Raw genomic sequence first — 14292 nt, 5'->3', positions numbered from 1 at the left:
TGAAACTGACAACACAGTCCCGAGCTGAGCCGAGAAGCAAAATCAGAGGCAACGGGGCCCTGGATGGCTACGAGCTAAGCTAACGTGGAGGCTAGCTCAACTTTAACTCATCAAATACCCGATTACACTCAACCATTTTGACTCGAAAATGAATCCTATCAATTCTTAAAAGGTAGCACGACCTCTCTATTATGTTTCTGTTTGACAAGATAGAAATGTCTCACTATTTAGCCCTCGACGAAGTTCCCATTCCTGCCCTCCGAGGCTTCCACTGTTGTTTACCCAGCAGGTCGTCTGCTCGCTGGCTGCAGTTACAACACATACGTTACCCCGCTAGGCGGCGCCAGACCGTTACTAAGCATTACTTTACGACACTTTGCGACAGCTTGATTTATTATTATTATTATTATTATTATTATTATTATTATTATTATTATTATTATTATTATTATTGTCATTGTCATTGTTGTTGTTGTTGTTGTTGTTAATTGTGTCTTTATTTACTTATTTATTTAATTTTATTTCACTTCATATGGATCGAGAGGATCATACACCATCTTCGACTTTGTTGTTGTCCACATAAGTACGATTACAAGCATCTGATATACTGGTGATAATTTAACATTGTTTCATCCTTGTTTTGCATGTCACCTTCCTAAATCCTCGATTGCAAATACTGTACTCGTCCGTCCCCTGGTGGACAGAGCTTAGTCCTGTAATTTACAGCTTTTTAAGCCCTTTTTCATTCAGGCTAAATGTTTCATCCACGCATTCAAATAGATGAAAATGAAACCCTCTATTTTTCTGTTTTAAAAAAGGACCCTGTGGACAATGATCTCAGTGCTGTGAGACTAATGTTGGAAATAAGTGTTTTCACTTTAACCTGTTATCCCTTAGATTTTTTTTTCTTTTTTTGCGTCTGATAATCTATAAATGAAATCAAACATTCAATCAATAATAAAAAGAAAACATGTAAAGTCTCTCCTCGGAGCTTATGCAGAAGTGAAAATATTTGATGACCTCTAGAGAAACTATGGAAGAGTGCAGACTTATTACTATTATTATTATCATTATAATAATAATAATAATTATTATTATTATTATTTACAACTACCACTACCACTACTACTCCTACTACCACTACTACTACTACTACTACTAGTAGTAATAATAATAATAATAATAATAATAATAATAATAATAATATTCTAATTAAATAAGCCTGGCAGATGAAATTATGTTGTCAAAAAATATTATTATTATAATTATTATTTACAACTACCACTACCACTACTACTACTACTACCACTACTACTACTAGTAGTAGTAGTAATAATAATAATAATAATAATAATAATAATAATAATAATAATAATAATATTCTAATTAAATAAGCCTGGCAGATGAAATTATGTTGTCAAAAAATATAGGAAATGTAAATTGTTCATTTAACATACACATTCCAACCACCTTCAGTCAGACTGCAAGGTATATTTGAGATGAGATATTTCACAAGGCCAGACTTTGCATACTGTGCAAAAGATATAGTTTGTGACTACTGACTCCTTACAAATATCTGAGGCTGTTGTGGCAAATTTAAGAATGAGTCTAGATTAAAGGAACAGTCTTAATGTCTTTTGAGCTCAACAAGAGAAGCAATGTGGCCTGTGTGAGCTCATAAGCTGGGTACATATGTGGACTAATATGGGCTGGAGCATTTCCAGTACTTTGCTAAAAAAAAAAATGTTCCACGCTTTAAATCACAATGCTTGGCTTTTTATTGTAATGGAAAATTCCCTGTAACTGAAGTAAGATTCTCTGTCACTCCGAAAAGCCCTATGTATATGACAGCCTGAACAAACTTGCCTGTTGCAATTCACTCGTAAATAAAACTGTTCCCATCGTAATGGAAAGGCATTAACTGTCTACCTGTGAAGTCTTGTGTGAGATACATACAACCTAAAGTTGGCTTAATCTGCAAAGGACCACCAATTAAACGGGGATACACAGATGTATAGTGTTATTTATTTATTCGCCCTCTCCTCCGCAGTGGGTGGCGCCGCGGCTTTTAAAGACACCAAATAAACAACGAAGAAGAAGCAGCAAGAGCTCCGTCTGCGCGCGCGCACGAGTCAGTAATCTTGAGGTAAAATGGCGTCGGGTGCCATTTCCACGGAGTCAAAGAAAATATCAGAATTAAGAGTTGTTGACCTTAAATCCGAGCTTAAACGAAGGAATTTGGACACCTCGGGTGTAAAGAGCGTTCTTCTTGCAAGACTTAAACAGGTAATTAAAAAAGCACGAGCTCATTTGTGCAAGAAAGAGGGATAAACCTGGGGAATGTAATGCAGTGTAGCTAACGTTAGCTAACAGACTTCCTGTTTCGCTGGCTAACTTCAGCCAGTTTAGCAGTTAAAATGTTTAAATTAGTACTTTTACGTTAAGCTGTGTAGCCAGTTACACTTTGGCAAACTTCACATACATCAGGCGTGTAGCATTTGGTGTTAGCTACATTAAGGGGAATGATTAATGGGAGAAATTGTTGTTGTAACACTGGAGATATTCAGCAAAAGGGGTCAAAATGGGCTCCTTCTAAAAAAGGGGGAGAATAGATGATAGGCCTCCAAACGAGACGTGAACATGCAGAGCAGTGCGAAACTGGGTTTTCTGAACCTGAAGCTTTACGATCTGAAATTAGAGCATCACTTCAAGCTTATCGTATTATAACAGATTGCACGTGATTGGCTTCAGCCTCTGCAAATGGAGTAGAGGACCAACTTAGCATAGGCACGTTCAAGTGTGGTTTTAAATAGACGTGCCTTGAATGTGTGTTTGGTCATAATGAATGATGTTTACAACATCCAAAGTAGGATTTGTGCTTATCTATGAAATAGTTCAGTAAAAAAAATGGAATGACTTTAGGGAGATGAAGCGATGTCAAAACTCACATGGCTGGCGATTTAGACCGAAAACATTTAGGTGATAGAAATGAAAATGTTCACAGTCATTTACTGCATAATGTGCTGGCCTGATATTGATGAAAAGTTCAATTTGAATTTTGTAACATTTAACGTATGAGGTTTGGGGGAAGATCCCTGCTTGCCATGGATATTACTGAAATTAATAAGATCTAAATGATGTTGGGTTTGATACAATTTTATTGAATGTATCAAATTAACTTATTGAATCTAAAGCCTTTTTAAATCTCTTTATCAAATCTGTTTAGCTTCCAACAAATTCAGGTCATGGACATTACTATCTAAAACTCAGAGATTGACATTCCATGTCAAATGTAGTAATAATTTAATATCTTAAGGCATCTAGATATCATATTCACTACCCAAAGCCATCCATCCATTTTACACTGAGCTCACCTTTTTAAAATGAATCCACCCTATACCTTAAAGAACATCATGTTTCAGTTGAAATCTATAATCAGCTGTTCCTGCTGGAAAAATTAGGCTAAATTTTTGACTGATGGACAACAAATTATCTTAATAAATGCCTTTATGTAGTTGCAATAGAATCAACAGTATGTGGCTTTATTGGCTTTTGTCTTGGCCTGCACATTTAACCTGTTGCACATCCCCAGAGTGATGTGAAGAATTATAGACATGATCTATTGTCATTTTAGTTTGTTTTTTTTTTTACAGTTCTTAACCTTTATCTAACTCTCATTGTCTATCTAGCTCACAGTTTATTCTGTCTTGAGTAAACAACACATGAAACTGCAGTTTTGAACAACAAGAGTGTAGTGTGAGATGGACTGGTTTAATGAAATTACTTTTTTTTTAAGGCAATTGAGGATGAAGATGGTGACCCTGAAAACATTCAAATCCACCTTTCAACTGACACCCCCCCTCGTAAAGGCGGAAAAACTAAAGGTAATCTTGCTTTTGATTTTATTGAGATTGGGTGGCTTAGCAAATCCATATGTTCTGTATGTTTTTTCATGTGGATTTTGATCTTTTGTATTATTTAACGTTTCAGGGAAAAAAGCGGATTCAGACGCAGACACCACGTCGGAAGATGTGTTTTCCAAGGTGACTGTGGCATTGCGTTTTTAATATTTGCCACAACTCTGTTGTTGTTTGTTTTGTCTTTGCCCTCTCCTACCTATAATTGCTAGATACTAATATCAAATTTCCTCTCTATGATTTGCATATTGTGCCATCTTTGTAGAGAGTTCTTTAGCATAAGCATTTTAGAACTATTGTTTTTAATTGTGAGCCTCATCACCATAATGAGAGCTGTTTCCATGGTTTGTGTGAAGCCAGTTTTAAAGGCAAACCTGAATTTATTTAAGTTTGGGTCGCCAAAGGAGGCCACACAAACCTCTTTCCATTTCAACAAATGTCCAGTGGCTGCCAAGAAGTCAAAGTCTGACGTGTGGAAAAAGATGTATGACAAGAGGCAGTTAAGATACTTGCAAAACATGCCAACAACCGTGCGTAGAAGTATTGTTTACAAAGTTCTCATACATGTAATTCAGGCCTTTCTTCTCAGTTCCATTTAATACACAAGAACTGAAAACAAAGCCACAAACTTGATTCACACATGCTGAAACTTCTTCCTTGTGATTCTCTTAAAAGGACTGGGGAAAAAGCATAGTCCATGTATTTGTCAACACATAGTTTAAAGCTAAATTCTAATGGAAATTTTAACCTTTGAAAAGTTAAAGTACTATATCTTAAGACCTTGATGTGAGACTCGATTAATGCAATATGGGTACTAAAAATGATAAAATAGAAGTCCATATTGGAAAACTACTGAAATACATCAACAAATTATATTACACATGAGTTCTTTTTCTTGTTGTGCCTGTTATGTTGAAATATTTGTTGCCTCACCTCAGTGTTTTCTTTTTATAGGAAACCGAAGAGTATGAATCAGAAAAAGGTATGTATGCTGGCACACTAATGCCAAACTGTAATATTAAGGTGTTTCTTTTTTACAGCTCACGCATATGATGGCCAGAAACTTCTGGCATAACTTACATCTAGTGGTATTTTATGCCTCTGTCAGCTACTGCACTATCTAGGTCACAATACATTAAAAGGAGCAACAAGGATATGCTTAATGAAGACATTTCTGAAGACCAACTCAACTTTTTTTGTACACACATGAATCATTGGATTTGGGTTTATCTTGACTCAGGTACCCAGTTTACTTGGATTACCCTAAATACTTTACAGAAACGTTCTATTGGTGTCAATGGATTTCCGTTGCCTCTGGCACTCACCTGCTTACATTCCCAAAGGGAAACAAGGATTGAAGGTTTGCAAACAAGTTGACATTTTATTATGTCCAATGAAATGGAAGAAGCAACAACTTGTAGAACGTGAGGATGATTGCACTTTCCTGTTGACATTTTGATTGACAACATTGGTGGACAGACCCATGACAAGTGCATTGCATAGATCCGAATACTTCACTACCTTTACAGGAATCAGGTGCCTTATTCCAGGCTTTGAGAAGTGAGACAGCCTGTGAATGAGGCTGGGATTTGGGAAACTCAAGGATAGCCAGACTCCTCGAACACTTTGAAAAGATGCAGAGTCCTTGGTTGACAAGGCGTTTGAAAGACAAAGAGACTTCATCAATTCATCACTGACATCATCTATCCAAATCACACATATTGCCTACCAGCTGACTGTAGCCCCAGCATGATGTGTGCAGTGAAGAGACCTAACATACATCATGACCAGGGACTGGCGAGAACAGACTCTTGTGACTAAAAGGACACACCTTTTGTACACAGTTGTGTACAGTTGACTGGACACACTACAGCAGGTTGGATTTGATGACGAAAGACAGTTTTTCAGAGTTTCCTGAAATCTGCTGATAAGACATTGATGACATTGATGATTGAAGAAATATTGGAAGACATTGAAGATTTTCCAAAAAGTCACAGATGACTTTCCATGGACTGACCAGCATAATGGAAGAAACTGAAGGAAGAACTGAGTTTTCCTCCCCATTTGAACTTTGGCTTGAGATTCCCACCTGGAGAACTACCACCACACACTTTAGGAAGCATCTGCACGTTCAGTATGAATTATGACTCAAGTACTTTAGATGTGACAAGAAATGAAGAATACTGAATCATCCCCCATTTTCAGTGAAGATTGTGTGTTTTGTGTCTTCCTGTGGTGTCTACGCCCTCGATGACCACTAACACTGAATGTGCTTTCTATTCTACTTTTTAGGTAAAGTAACATGCGACATGTCAATGTTAAAAGTTGTGTTTCTTGCCATGTTTATCCTTATTAAATCCCTCCAGATGTAACTGATACAGATGATGGTACTCGTGAAAATTCTAAGCCTGCACCCAGTGAGGACAGCCTTGCTCAGCCTGAGGCTGAGGCCCTTGCTGAGGCCGAACCAGAGTCAGAAGCTATGGTGGCTGAGGCTGACTCAGAGCCAGAGGTGGATGCTGAGGATGAGCCAGACGTGGATGCTGAGGCTGAGCCAGAGGTCGACGCAGATGCTGAGCCAGAGGTGGATGAGGATGCAGACCCTGAGATGGATGAGGAGGCTGAGCCAGAGGTGGAGAGCGAACTGGCTGAGATGGATGCTGAAGCCATGAATTCCTCTAAAGAAGCTGAGGACGATCACCTATCCGTCTCAATCCAAAATGAAGATGCCATCACCCTAGATGTTGATGGGGACGATCTCCTGGAAACAGGTAAACATGTGAAACTTCCAGATCCAGAGGCAGAGAAAGGCACTGATGAGCCAGAGGCCTCTGCTGAGACGGGCCCAGATGATGACATGAAGGCGGAAGAGACGGAGGGCCACAAAGATGGTAAGAAAGATGATGGATCCAGGGGTGAGCCCACGAAGAAAGACAGCAGAGAGGCCTTGAAGAAAGCTGAAACGGGAGATAAAGAAAAGGATTCTGGGAAGAAAGGCCCCTCCACTACTGGGGCATCAGGTCAAGCAAAGAGGTTTGTCTTTCTATGTCAGTTCTTTGATACTACTACCAAGTCCAGCTCACTAAGAACGCAACATTGTGGGTAGCCTCAAGATTTTTTTTGCCTTAAGGGAAGTGTTCACTGATGTACCTAATCCTGCCATTTACTACTTTTGATTTGTTTTTCTGACGTTGGTTAAATTGTGACATTACCCAGGAGATGAAAAACACCTCTTACTTTGTTACTTTGACTGTTCCAGCAGTTCTAAAGCCTTTTCCAGTTTCTACACAAGGCATTGTAAAAGAGCATTAGTCCCCATGATGGCAGTTTTTTTCTTTTTGGTCAAATGATTCGCTGTGAAGTTGAACAAACCTCCGAAGATTTCATTGGTCCAGGGAATAAATTGGCTGACAACCTGACCCATCACACCACTGGAAAAGCAATGAAGCCTTTGAGACATTGGTTCAGATCCACGCCTTGCCTACAGGATTTTTTTTTCTGAAAAGTACAAAACACGGTGTTTTATTCCAATAGGTGTATGCTTTGTCACTTAAAACCAGGGTTTCATTTACTTTCACTCATTTCAACTGTTTGTTGTTGCAACATTTGCTTTGTAGCTCTTCAAGAGACAGAGATGGAAAAGCTACAAAGGATGAAAAAGGTAAGATATGTCCATATGTTGTCAGAAATATGAAAACTGGGAGGCACTTATCTCATTTTATTCAACTTGATGCAATATCTGTTTTTTAATACCCGATAACTGCTGAATTTGTTGTGGAAAACCTTTTTTTATCAGGAGTTGTCAGCAGTAGTAGTAACAGCAGCTCTCGTAACATATGGGTGAGCGGCCTGTCATCAAACACCAAAGCAGCTGATCTGAAGAACCTGTTTGGCAAATATGGGAAGGTAAATCATTTGTGCTGTGTTTTTGGATTGAGTTGTTCCGTATTTGGAACATGTGTGACAATGTCGCTGTAATTTTCTGCTCGATGTCATAGAAAAATGTTGTAAATCCAAATTTATGACTTGTTGCTGACAGGTTCTAAGTGCCAAGGTGGTTACAAATGCCCGTAGTCCTGGTTCAAAGTGTTACGGCTTGGTGACGATGTCTTCCAGCACAGAGGTGACACGGTGCGTCTCCCACCTTGACTGTACAGAGCTCCATGGGCAGCAGATATATGTCGAAAGGGTAAGTTAGGAAGCAGATGTCAAGACTTGTAAAGTTGCTTAGGGATTTAATTTCTAGCTTTTCTGGATTTGTTTTATTTCATTGCAGAATATTAGAAGTCACATTTCAGACCTTGAGTGGCCTTTTATTAATGAGAAATTTGTGTCATTACATTTAATTTGTTTTGTTTTTGTTTTCCAGGCTAAAAATGATCCGTTCAAAAAAGAGCCCTCAAAGAAGGAAGCAGAGGACAAAGCAAGTTCCAGCAAATCAAGTGATAAGCGCAGTTCCACCGGGATAAAATTGACAAACAAGTGGGTGAGAAAAAAGTTGAAAAGTGAATCCTTCGCTGGTTGAAAGCAAGTTTAACCTGATGTTCTCTTCACATGTAGAGCACAGCCATCTTACAAAAAAGAGGACAAGAAATTGGATAAACTGCCAGAAAAGGAGAGAGATTTATCCAAAAAACAGGAGGCCAAAAGTGGAAAATCTGAGTCTGTTTCATCTAACTCGGGCCAAGGTTCTGCGAAGAAAGATGACAGAAAGCATGGGCGTAGGTTCTATTCTTCTTGTCATTTAACTAATTTGATGCATTCAGTTAACAAATGATCATATGCTTCATCTTTGATTATTTATATTTTCTTTTCCTCTAGGGACAAAAAGCCCAGGCAAGATGATGATGATGGATCATCCCAAAGATTCTAATATGGGCAAAATGAGACCTTTTAGAAGGGGAAGGTATTTTGATAAAGTAAGACTTTTTTTGTTGTTTTGTTTTAAATTTGTTTGAGTTTATTTATTTTTAAAGCATGTTTTTGTCCTTGTCATCAGGGGATGTTAAATGAGCTTCTGTTTTTTCTTCCAGCCGTTTGTTAACATGAATATGCAAAGACGGCCCAAATGGTTGATTCCTCCCGAAGAGGTATAAAACTCTTGATATTATGGATATAATGTTAAGTATTTGGTTCTATCATGCTACACCAAAAGGCCTTTTTTTTTTAAAATTCAAATTTCCATTCTCCCCTCTCAGTTAGAGATGATGAAAGACAAACGACCTTTTGCTAACAAGGGGGAAGACATGGACATCCTGCCTTTTGAGAAGATAAAGGAGCAGAGGATGCGTGAAAGGATGGCTCGTATGGAGCGTGCCCGTAGAGCTGTAGAGCTGCGCAGGTAATTTGGAGCAGTTCACACACATTTAAGTCAAAATTAAGAACAAAATTAAAGTATTTGAATAGAATATATTTTACTGTCCCTGTGGCAAATTTTGTCCTGGACTCTGCTCTTCAGTTCTACGTCATTGTCCTAAAAAACAAAAAACAAACAAGGAATGTATGTTTGTTTGTTTTTAGGCGACGTGAAATTGCAGAAAGAGAACGTCGCGAGCGTGAGCGTGTCCGTCTGTTGCGGGAGCGTGAAGAACGGGAGAACCTGCTCCGGGAGCGCCAGAGACTAGAGATGGAAAGACAAAAGCTGGAGAGGGAGCGCTTGGAGAGGGAGAGGCTTGAGAGAGAGAGAATCCGTATAGAGCAGGTACGTTGAGCATGAGTCACCTGCTTGTAAAAGTAAACACCTTTTCACAGTCAAAGTCAAATGTTAGAGAAATTTTACAGCTACCCCTAAATAAATTATTTTTGAGTGTTTCTATTCTTTTTTTTTTTTTTTTTGCATAACCATGTACACACCCCATAGCAGTTTAATTCAATCAGTGCATTTCAATATTTTTCAGGAACGCCGTAAAGAGACAGAGCGCATGGCACGTGAACGCGAGGAGCTACGAAGGCAGCAGGAGCAGCTCCGTTATGAACAAGAAAAAAGAAACAACCTAAAAAGAGGCCGTGAAGTTGAACACGGGTATATACTGTTTGTATTTTGTCCCTCTGCGGTTTCAGGATGATGATGTGATTGTGTCACTTTTTTGACGATTCATCATTAGGCAGTGATTCACTAACATTTTATTTAGCATGAATGATACTACAGTACTGACTACACCTTGAGCATTCTGAAATACCCAAGAAGTGGTAATCTTAAACTCATGATGTCTGTGTTTTATGTTTCAGTCGGAGGGACGATTCGTATTGGAATGGCAATAAGAAGATTCAGTCTGACTCTGATGTCCGTCTGAACCAAGGCTCCAACTACAACCGGCAGCAGAACCGCTTTTCAAACTTCAACCCCCGAGAGAGGGGTCGCTTTCCAGAGGCCGCTGTCGAGCAGCCTAACGCATACGACAGGTACAAGTGTTTAAACTCGGAACCGAGATTGTGGCAGTGTTATCAGTGGTATTGTTGTCACAATTAAGAGACAATTTTAGAACAATATTTCTGTCAACAGGTCCCACACACACATATGCTATTAAAAACCTATTGATTTTATTGGCCTCTAATTGGGTTAACTATCACATAAAGGTAAATGTATTTTTTTTTCTTGTGTGCGCTTGATATTTTAAAATTCACCTCAGGATTATCTAGTTTTTTCCCAGTTTGTTACAACAAAGGGTTAAAAGGTAACCTGTGTGGACTAAGGAAGGTAACTAATTGCAAAAAAAAGCTTTCAGGTTATGTCAGAATAGACATAAGTTTGTGGATGCGCTGGAAATATTTGGTTCTGTGGATGCTGTATCGCAACTAATCCCAACTTTCTTTGTTTTGTCTCCAGACGAAACCGGTTTGACGGTGAGCCAGAAGTAAAGAAGAGTCGCCCTGCTCCTCACAGAGATGGCTCTGGCTTTGACCGCTACCCCAAGAACTTTGAAACTGTTCGCAGAGCTGAGCCGCCACCTCCTCCACGCGCCGAACTCCGAGACACGGACCGCAGGGAAAGAGATGAGAGACGGCCCGTACCCATGCATGATCGTCCTATGGGAGCCAGAGCTACAATGCCTGGCATGTCGCACAACCGCTCACCCAGGGATGGAGGGCATGGATGGAAGAATGATGGCGGCATGAATGCCAACAAGGGAGATATGCGGTAATTTCAATTATGTATTTTTGAACAATTATCATTTGGATGTTGCTTTCCCATAGTTGAAAGCTAATCTTTGTTTTAATCTCTTGTCTGCTGTTGTGCTGGTGCTGGGTTGAGCAGAGGACCTATGCGAATGCGTGCAGATCGATCAGGCAGAGATGGACCAGGTCCTTCGCTTAGAGGAGGTTCCTCAGCCAGCCGTGGAAGGAGCAGCTTTAACGATCGAGATGGTGGAAGACCCATGGTGATGAGTGACCAGGTCAGCTTACCTTCATAGTGCATTTCTTTGATCCATGGTTATGCATAAAATATTAAAATGTCCTTAGGTTATTTTTTAAGTCTTAAAGTTCTTTAATAACTCAGCTAGTGCTGAAATATTGATTGATGATTATCTACAGAAACGTTGTTGAACTCAATGTTGATATTTGAGTAATTTATCAAGCAAAAATAAGAAACATTCAGTGTGATGTGATGAGGATTTTCCACTTTTTTTCTGACATTTCATAGAAAATAATCTGTAGTTGCAGCATTGTACTCAGCAGTAGAAATTAAAATTATTTCCTGTCCAGTTTTATTAGTCTACTGGTAGTCTAGCAGATCTATAATCTGCAAGATTACAGTCTGTTTTCACTTACGAAATAAGAAATACTACTGTCTAGACTTTTTAACAGCAAAGTTTCAGCCTTTAGTTTTAACTCAGACTCACATTTAACAGTTCATAGAAGACTGGTTCCTGACTCCAAATCTCTGTCTCTGCAGCCGTTTAGCTCCGGCCGCCAGGTTGTGGTGGAACGTCACAGCAGGGAGCAGGGACTGAGAAAGGAGTGGCACGGAGGATCAAGTTCCCAGGGCGGCGGCTTCCCTGACAATCGTAGGATGGGAGACACACGAGGCAGCATGATGGCTCCGCCTTCCAGGTAAAACAAAGTTACAAATGATGACAAAACTGAATAGTACTGACCCTTGTCCTCCACCATCTAACACTTGATCTTCATCTGTCTTTTCCTCAGTCACTCCTCGTCCGGAATGAACCGAATTGTACAGATCACCAACAACCCCATTCCCAGCGGTGGCAACGTGGGTGGTTTCAAGCCCTTCAAAGGAACGCCGCGGCAGTTCTAACTGTCAACCAAATTCTGCCACTTTAAAGCACCTGAAAATTTTAAGACTTTTTTGAACTCTTTTTTTTTTTTTTTTCTTTAGAATATCAACTGTTTTAGGTGGCACATTTGTAGCCATGAGGTTGATAACACTATTTTATTTTGTATAGACAAGTGTTTACCTCAGTGTAGGGTTTTCCTGACAGTTCTGCTGTTACCATTAAACAACCCCGTGCACAAGTTTTACTTATATTTAGGACGCTATTGTACAGCTCTAGGTCTTTGTAACAAGTTTTCAAGTGATGTTATCACCTCCTTCAATTGAGTGTTGTTTGTACATTTTCAGTAGCTTAGTGTTGTCTTCATTCTTCTGAAGGCAACGTCACACTCAGTTTTCCTGTGTTACATGTCTTATTTTAGTGTATTATAGAGCTCATGAAGTGACATAGGAGTAATTTTTATTTGAAGAGTCATGCTTGGTGTGGATGTTGTTTTGTAAAAGATTTGTTGAATTTGCTTAAAAAATGTCAAACTGTAACATACCCCGCATAGTAGCAAAATACCTCTCATAGGCCGCGAGTGAGTAGGCCTTCATCTCTAAAATAAAATTTGACATTTAAGTCTGTCACTGTAGAGCATTCAGTGGTGTCGGTGTCCGGGAAAGGACCACAGCATGTCTTCTATTTTTGTTATTACATCAAGACTTGAAATTTGGGTACACTACGCAATCAGTCTGCACACAATATGATTTTGTTAGAGGCATGATATTGTTACACCCTGTGGTACAAGCAGGAAGCAGTTTAGTGGCAGCATATCTGTTGTGAGTCTGGAAAATATGATTCACAACATGAAATCTCTACTTAGATAAGACCATCCCCATAAACCTTTATATTGCTTGTTGTCATTTGAGTTTTGTCTATTTTTATTTAATTTAAATAAAGAAGTCATGCTTCTTTGTCCCTTCATAGTTGGACCAAGGCTACACATCCAGGGCTGCAACGCATGCACTGAGATTATCACACTCTTTACAGTTGGTTGATAAAGCTTGATTAAACTTCACAAAATTAAGAAGCAGAATGACTCATGATGGCCTCGCTAGTCACAGCTAGATTAACCTATTAATAGAATAGGGTAATAATTTGCTGTTGGGTCCCTCATTAATCCATCTCCCATCTTCTCCTCTGTGTATTGTGTCAGCTCATGCTCCCAGTGCACACAGCAGCAGCTAAAAAAACAACCAGTGCTCCTACACTGGAATATTACTGCCTGGCCCTAGCTCCTCTGTATGTATGTTGTCACAGAACTTTCTGTAGGAACATGTACTATGTGACCACAATTTACACAAAAATAATTAAGGTCTCGAAACTAGACACTGACACTGAACATCTTTGCAAGTTTGCACCTAACTTGCAGATGGTGACTTGAATTTAAAATGTAAATATTAATATAGAAGTGAAGATCCATGGGAACAATCAAGGATTTTCATACAGCAAGTACAGCATTGCTAAATTCTGTAGCCTTTTCCCTCAGACTTTGATGATGCTTCATTGACATTGACTGCCATCTGTGGTGCCTCAGGCTCAGACATACATTGTCATTGTAAAAAAAAATTAATGAATTGATTTGACCAGAGATGAAGTTCAGTCAAGCTTTGGAGAAGTTTCAAGGATGTTTGAATTTAATTTGTCAATAATTTAACATAACATTATGGGCTCTGGTATGCAGGTCCTTGTCAAAATAATGCAACTTTAATTTGTTTTGTCTCTGTCAAACTATAAAACAAAGGAAAAAGTCAGGGAGTTGTGTACTGTCAACAAAGGGACTGCAGAAGTCATTTTTGCTGCGTTTTTTTTTTTTTTTTTTGTATTATGAATCTTTCTGAAATTGGTCCTTGCATAACAACATGGGCAGGGATGGCATGTGAGGAGCCTGTGAGTTGTAGTTAATCATTAACACTGAAGTTTATGCTTTATACTTTTCTTACAGTATGAGCATGATATATTAGGTCGTCTTCTAAGTTATTACAAACAATGACAACAAAGCAACTATTGATCTTAGTCTTTTATTATCCTGGTACTTCTAATCAGGTTGAATGTCCCTCGTCTATAAGGCATTTTGTTATATATATTTATATATATGT

General features: G+C 38.9%; 2 protein-coding genes across 5 annotated transcripts in view; one reads left to right on the top strand and one right to left on the bottom strand.

Moving 5' to 3' along the window:
* Positions 1 to 316, bottom strand: part of rnf111 (ring finger protein 111) — a 31173-nt gene extending 30857 nt beyond the window's left edge. For 3 of the 4 annotated variants that reach the window (XM_042434942.1, XM_042435118.1, XM_042435200.1), the window contains exon 1: positions 225 to 310. The gene's annotated coding sequence lies outside the window, so the exon portion shown is untranslated. Of the gene's footprint in view, positions 1 to 224 lie in introns of all 4 variants that reach the window. The other variant, XM_042435036.1, reaches the window with a different exon arrangement.
* Positions 317 to 2118: 1802 nt separating this feature from the next.
* On the top strand, positions 2119 to 12772 carry sltm (SAFB-like, transcription modulator). The gene is made up of 20 exons (XM_042413580.1): positions 2119 to 2286; positions 3797 to 3884; positions 3991 to 4043; positions 4872 to 4899; positions 6284 to 6950; positions 7535 to 7578; positions 7714 to 7823; positions 7957 to 8106; positions 8287 to 8399; positions 8478 to 8638; positions 8739 to 8836; positions 8951 to 9007; positions 9116 to 9258; positions 9438 to 9618; positions 9815 to 9939; positions 10146 to 10319; positions 10744 to 11055; positions 11173 to 11311; positions 11812 to 11969; positions 12063 to 12772. Exons 1-20 carry the CDS (start codon positions 2152 to 2154, stop codon positions 12172 to 12174), a joined length of 3048 nt encoding a protein of 1015 aa, XP_042269514.1. The 5' UTR covers positions 2119 to 2151; the 3' UTR covers positions 12175 to 12772.
* Positions 12773 to 14292: the final 1520 nt, after the last annotated feature.

The sequence above is a fragment of the Thunnus maccoyii genome, chromosome 1, assembly GCF_910596095.1.
Source record: "Thunnus maccoyii chromosome 1, fThuMac1.1, whole genome shotgun sequence".
Lineage (NCBI taxonomy): Eukaryota > Metazoa > Chordata > Actinopteri > Scombriformes > Scombridae > Thunnus > Thunnus maccoyii.
Note: the sequence above shows the minus strand (reverse complement) of the source record. Positions and strands in the feature narration are given on the sequence as shown.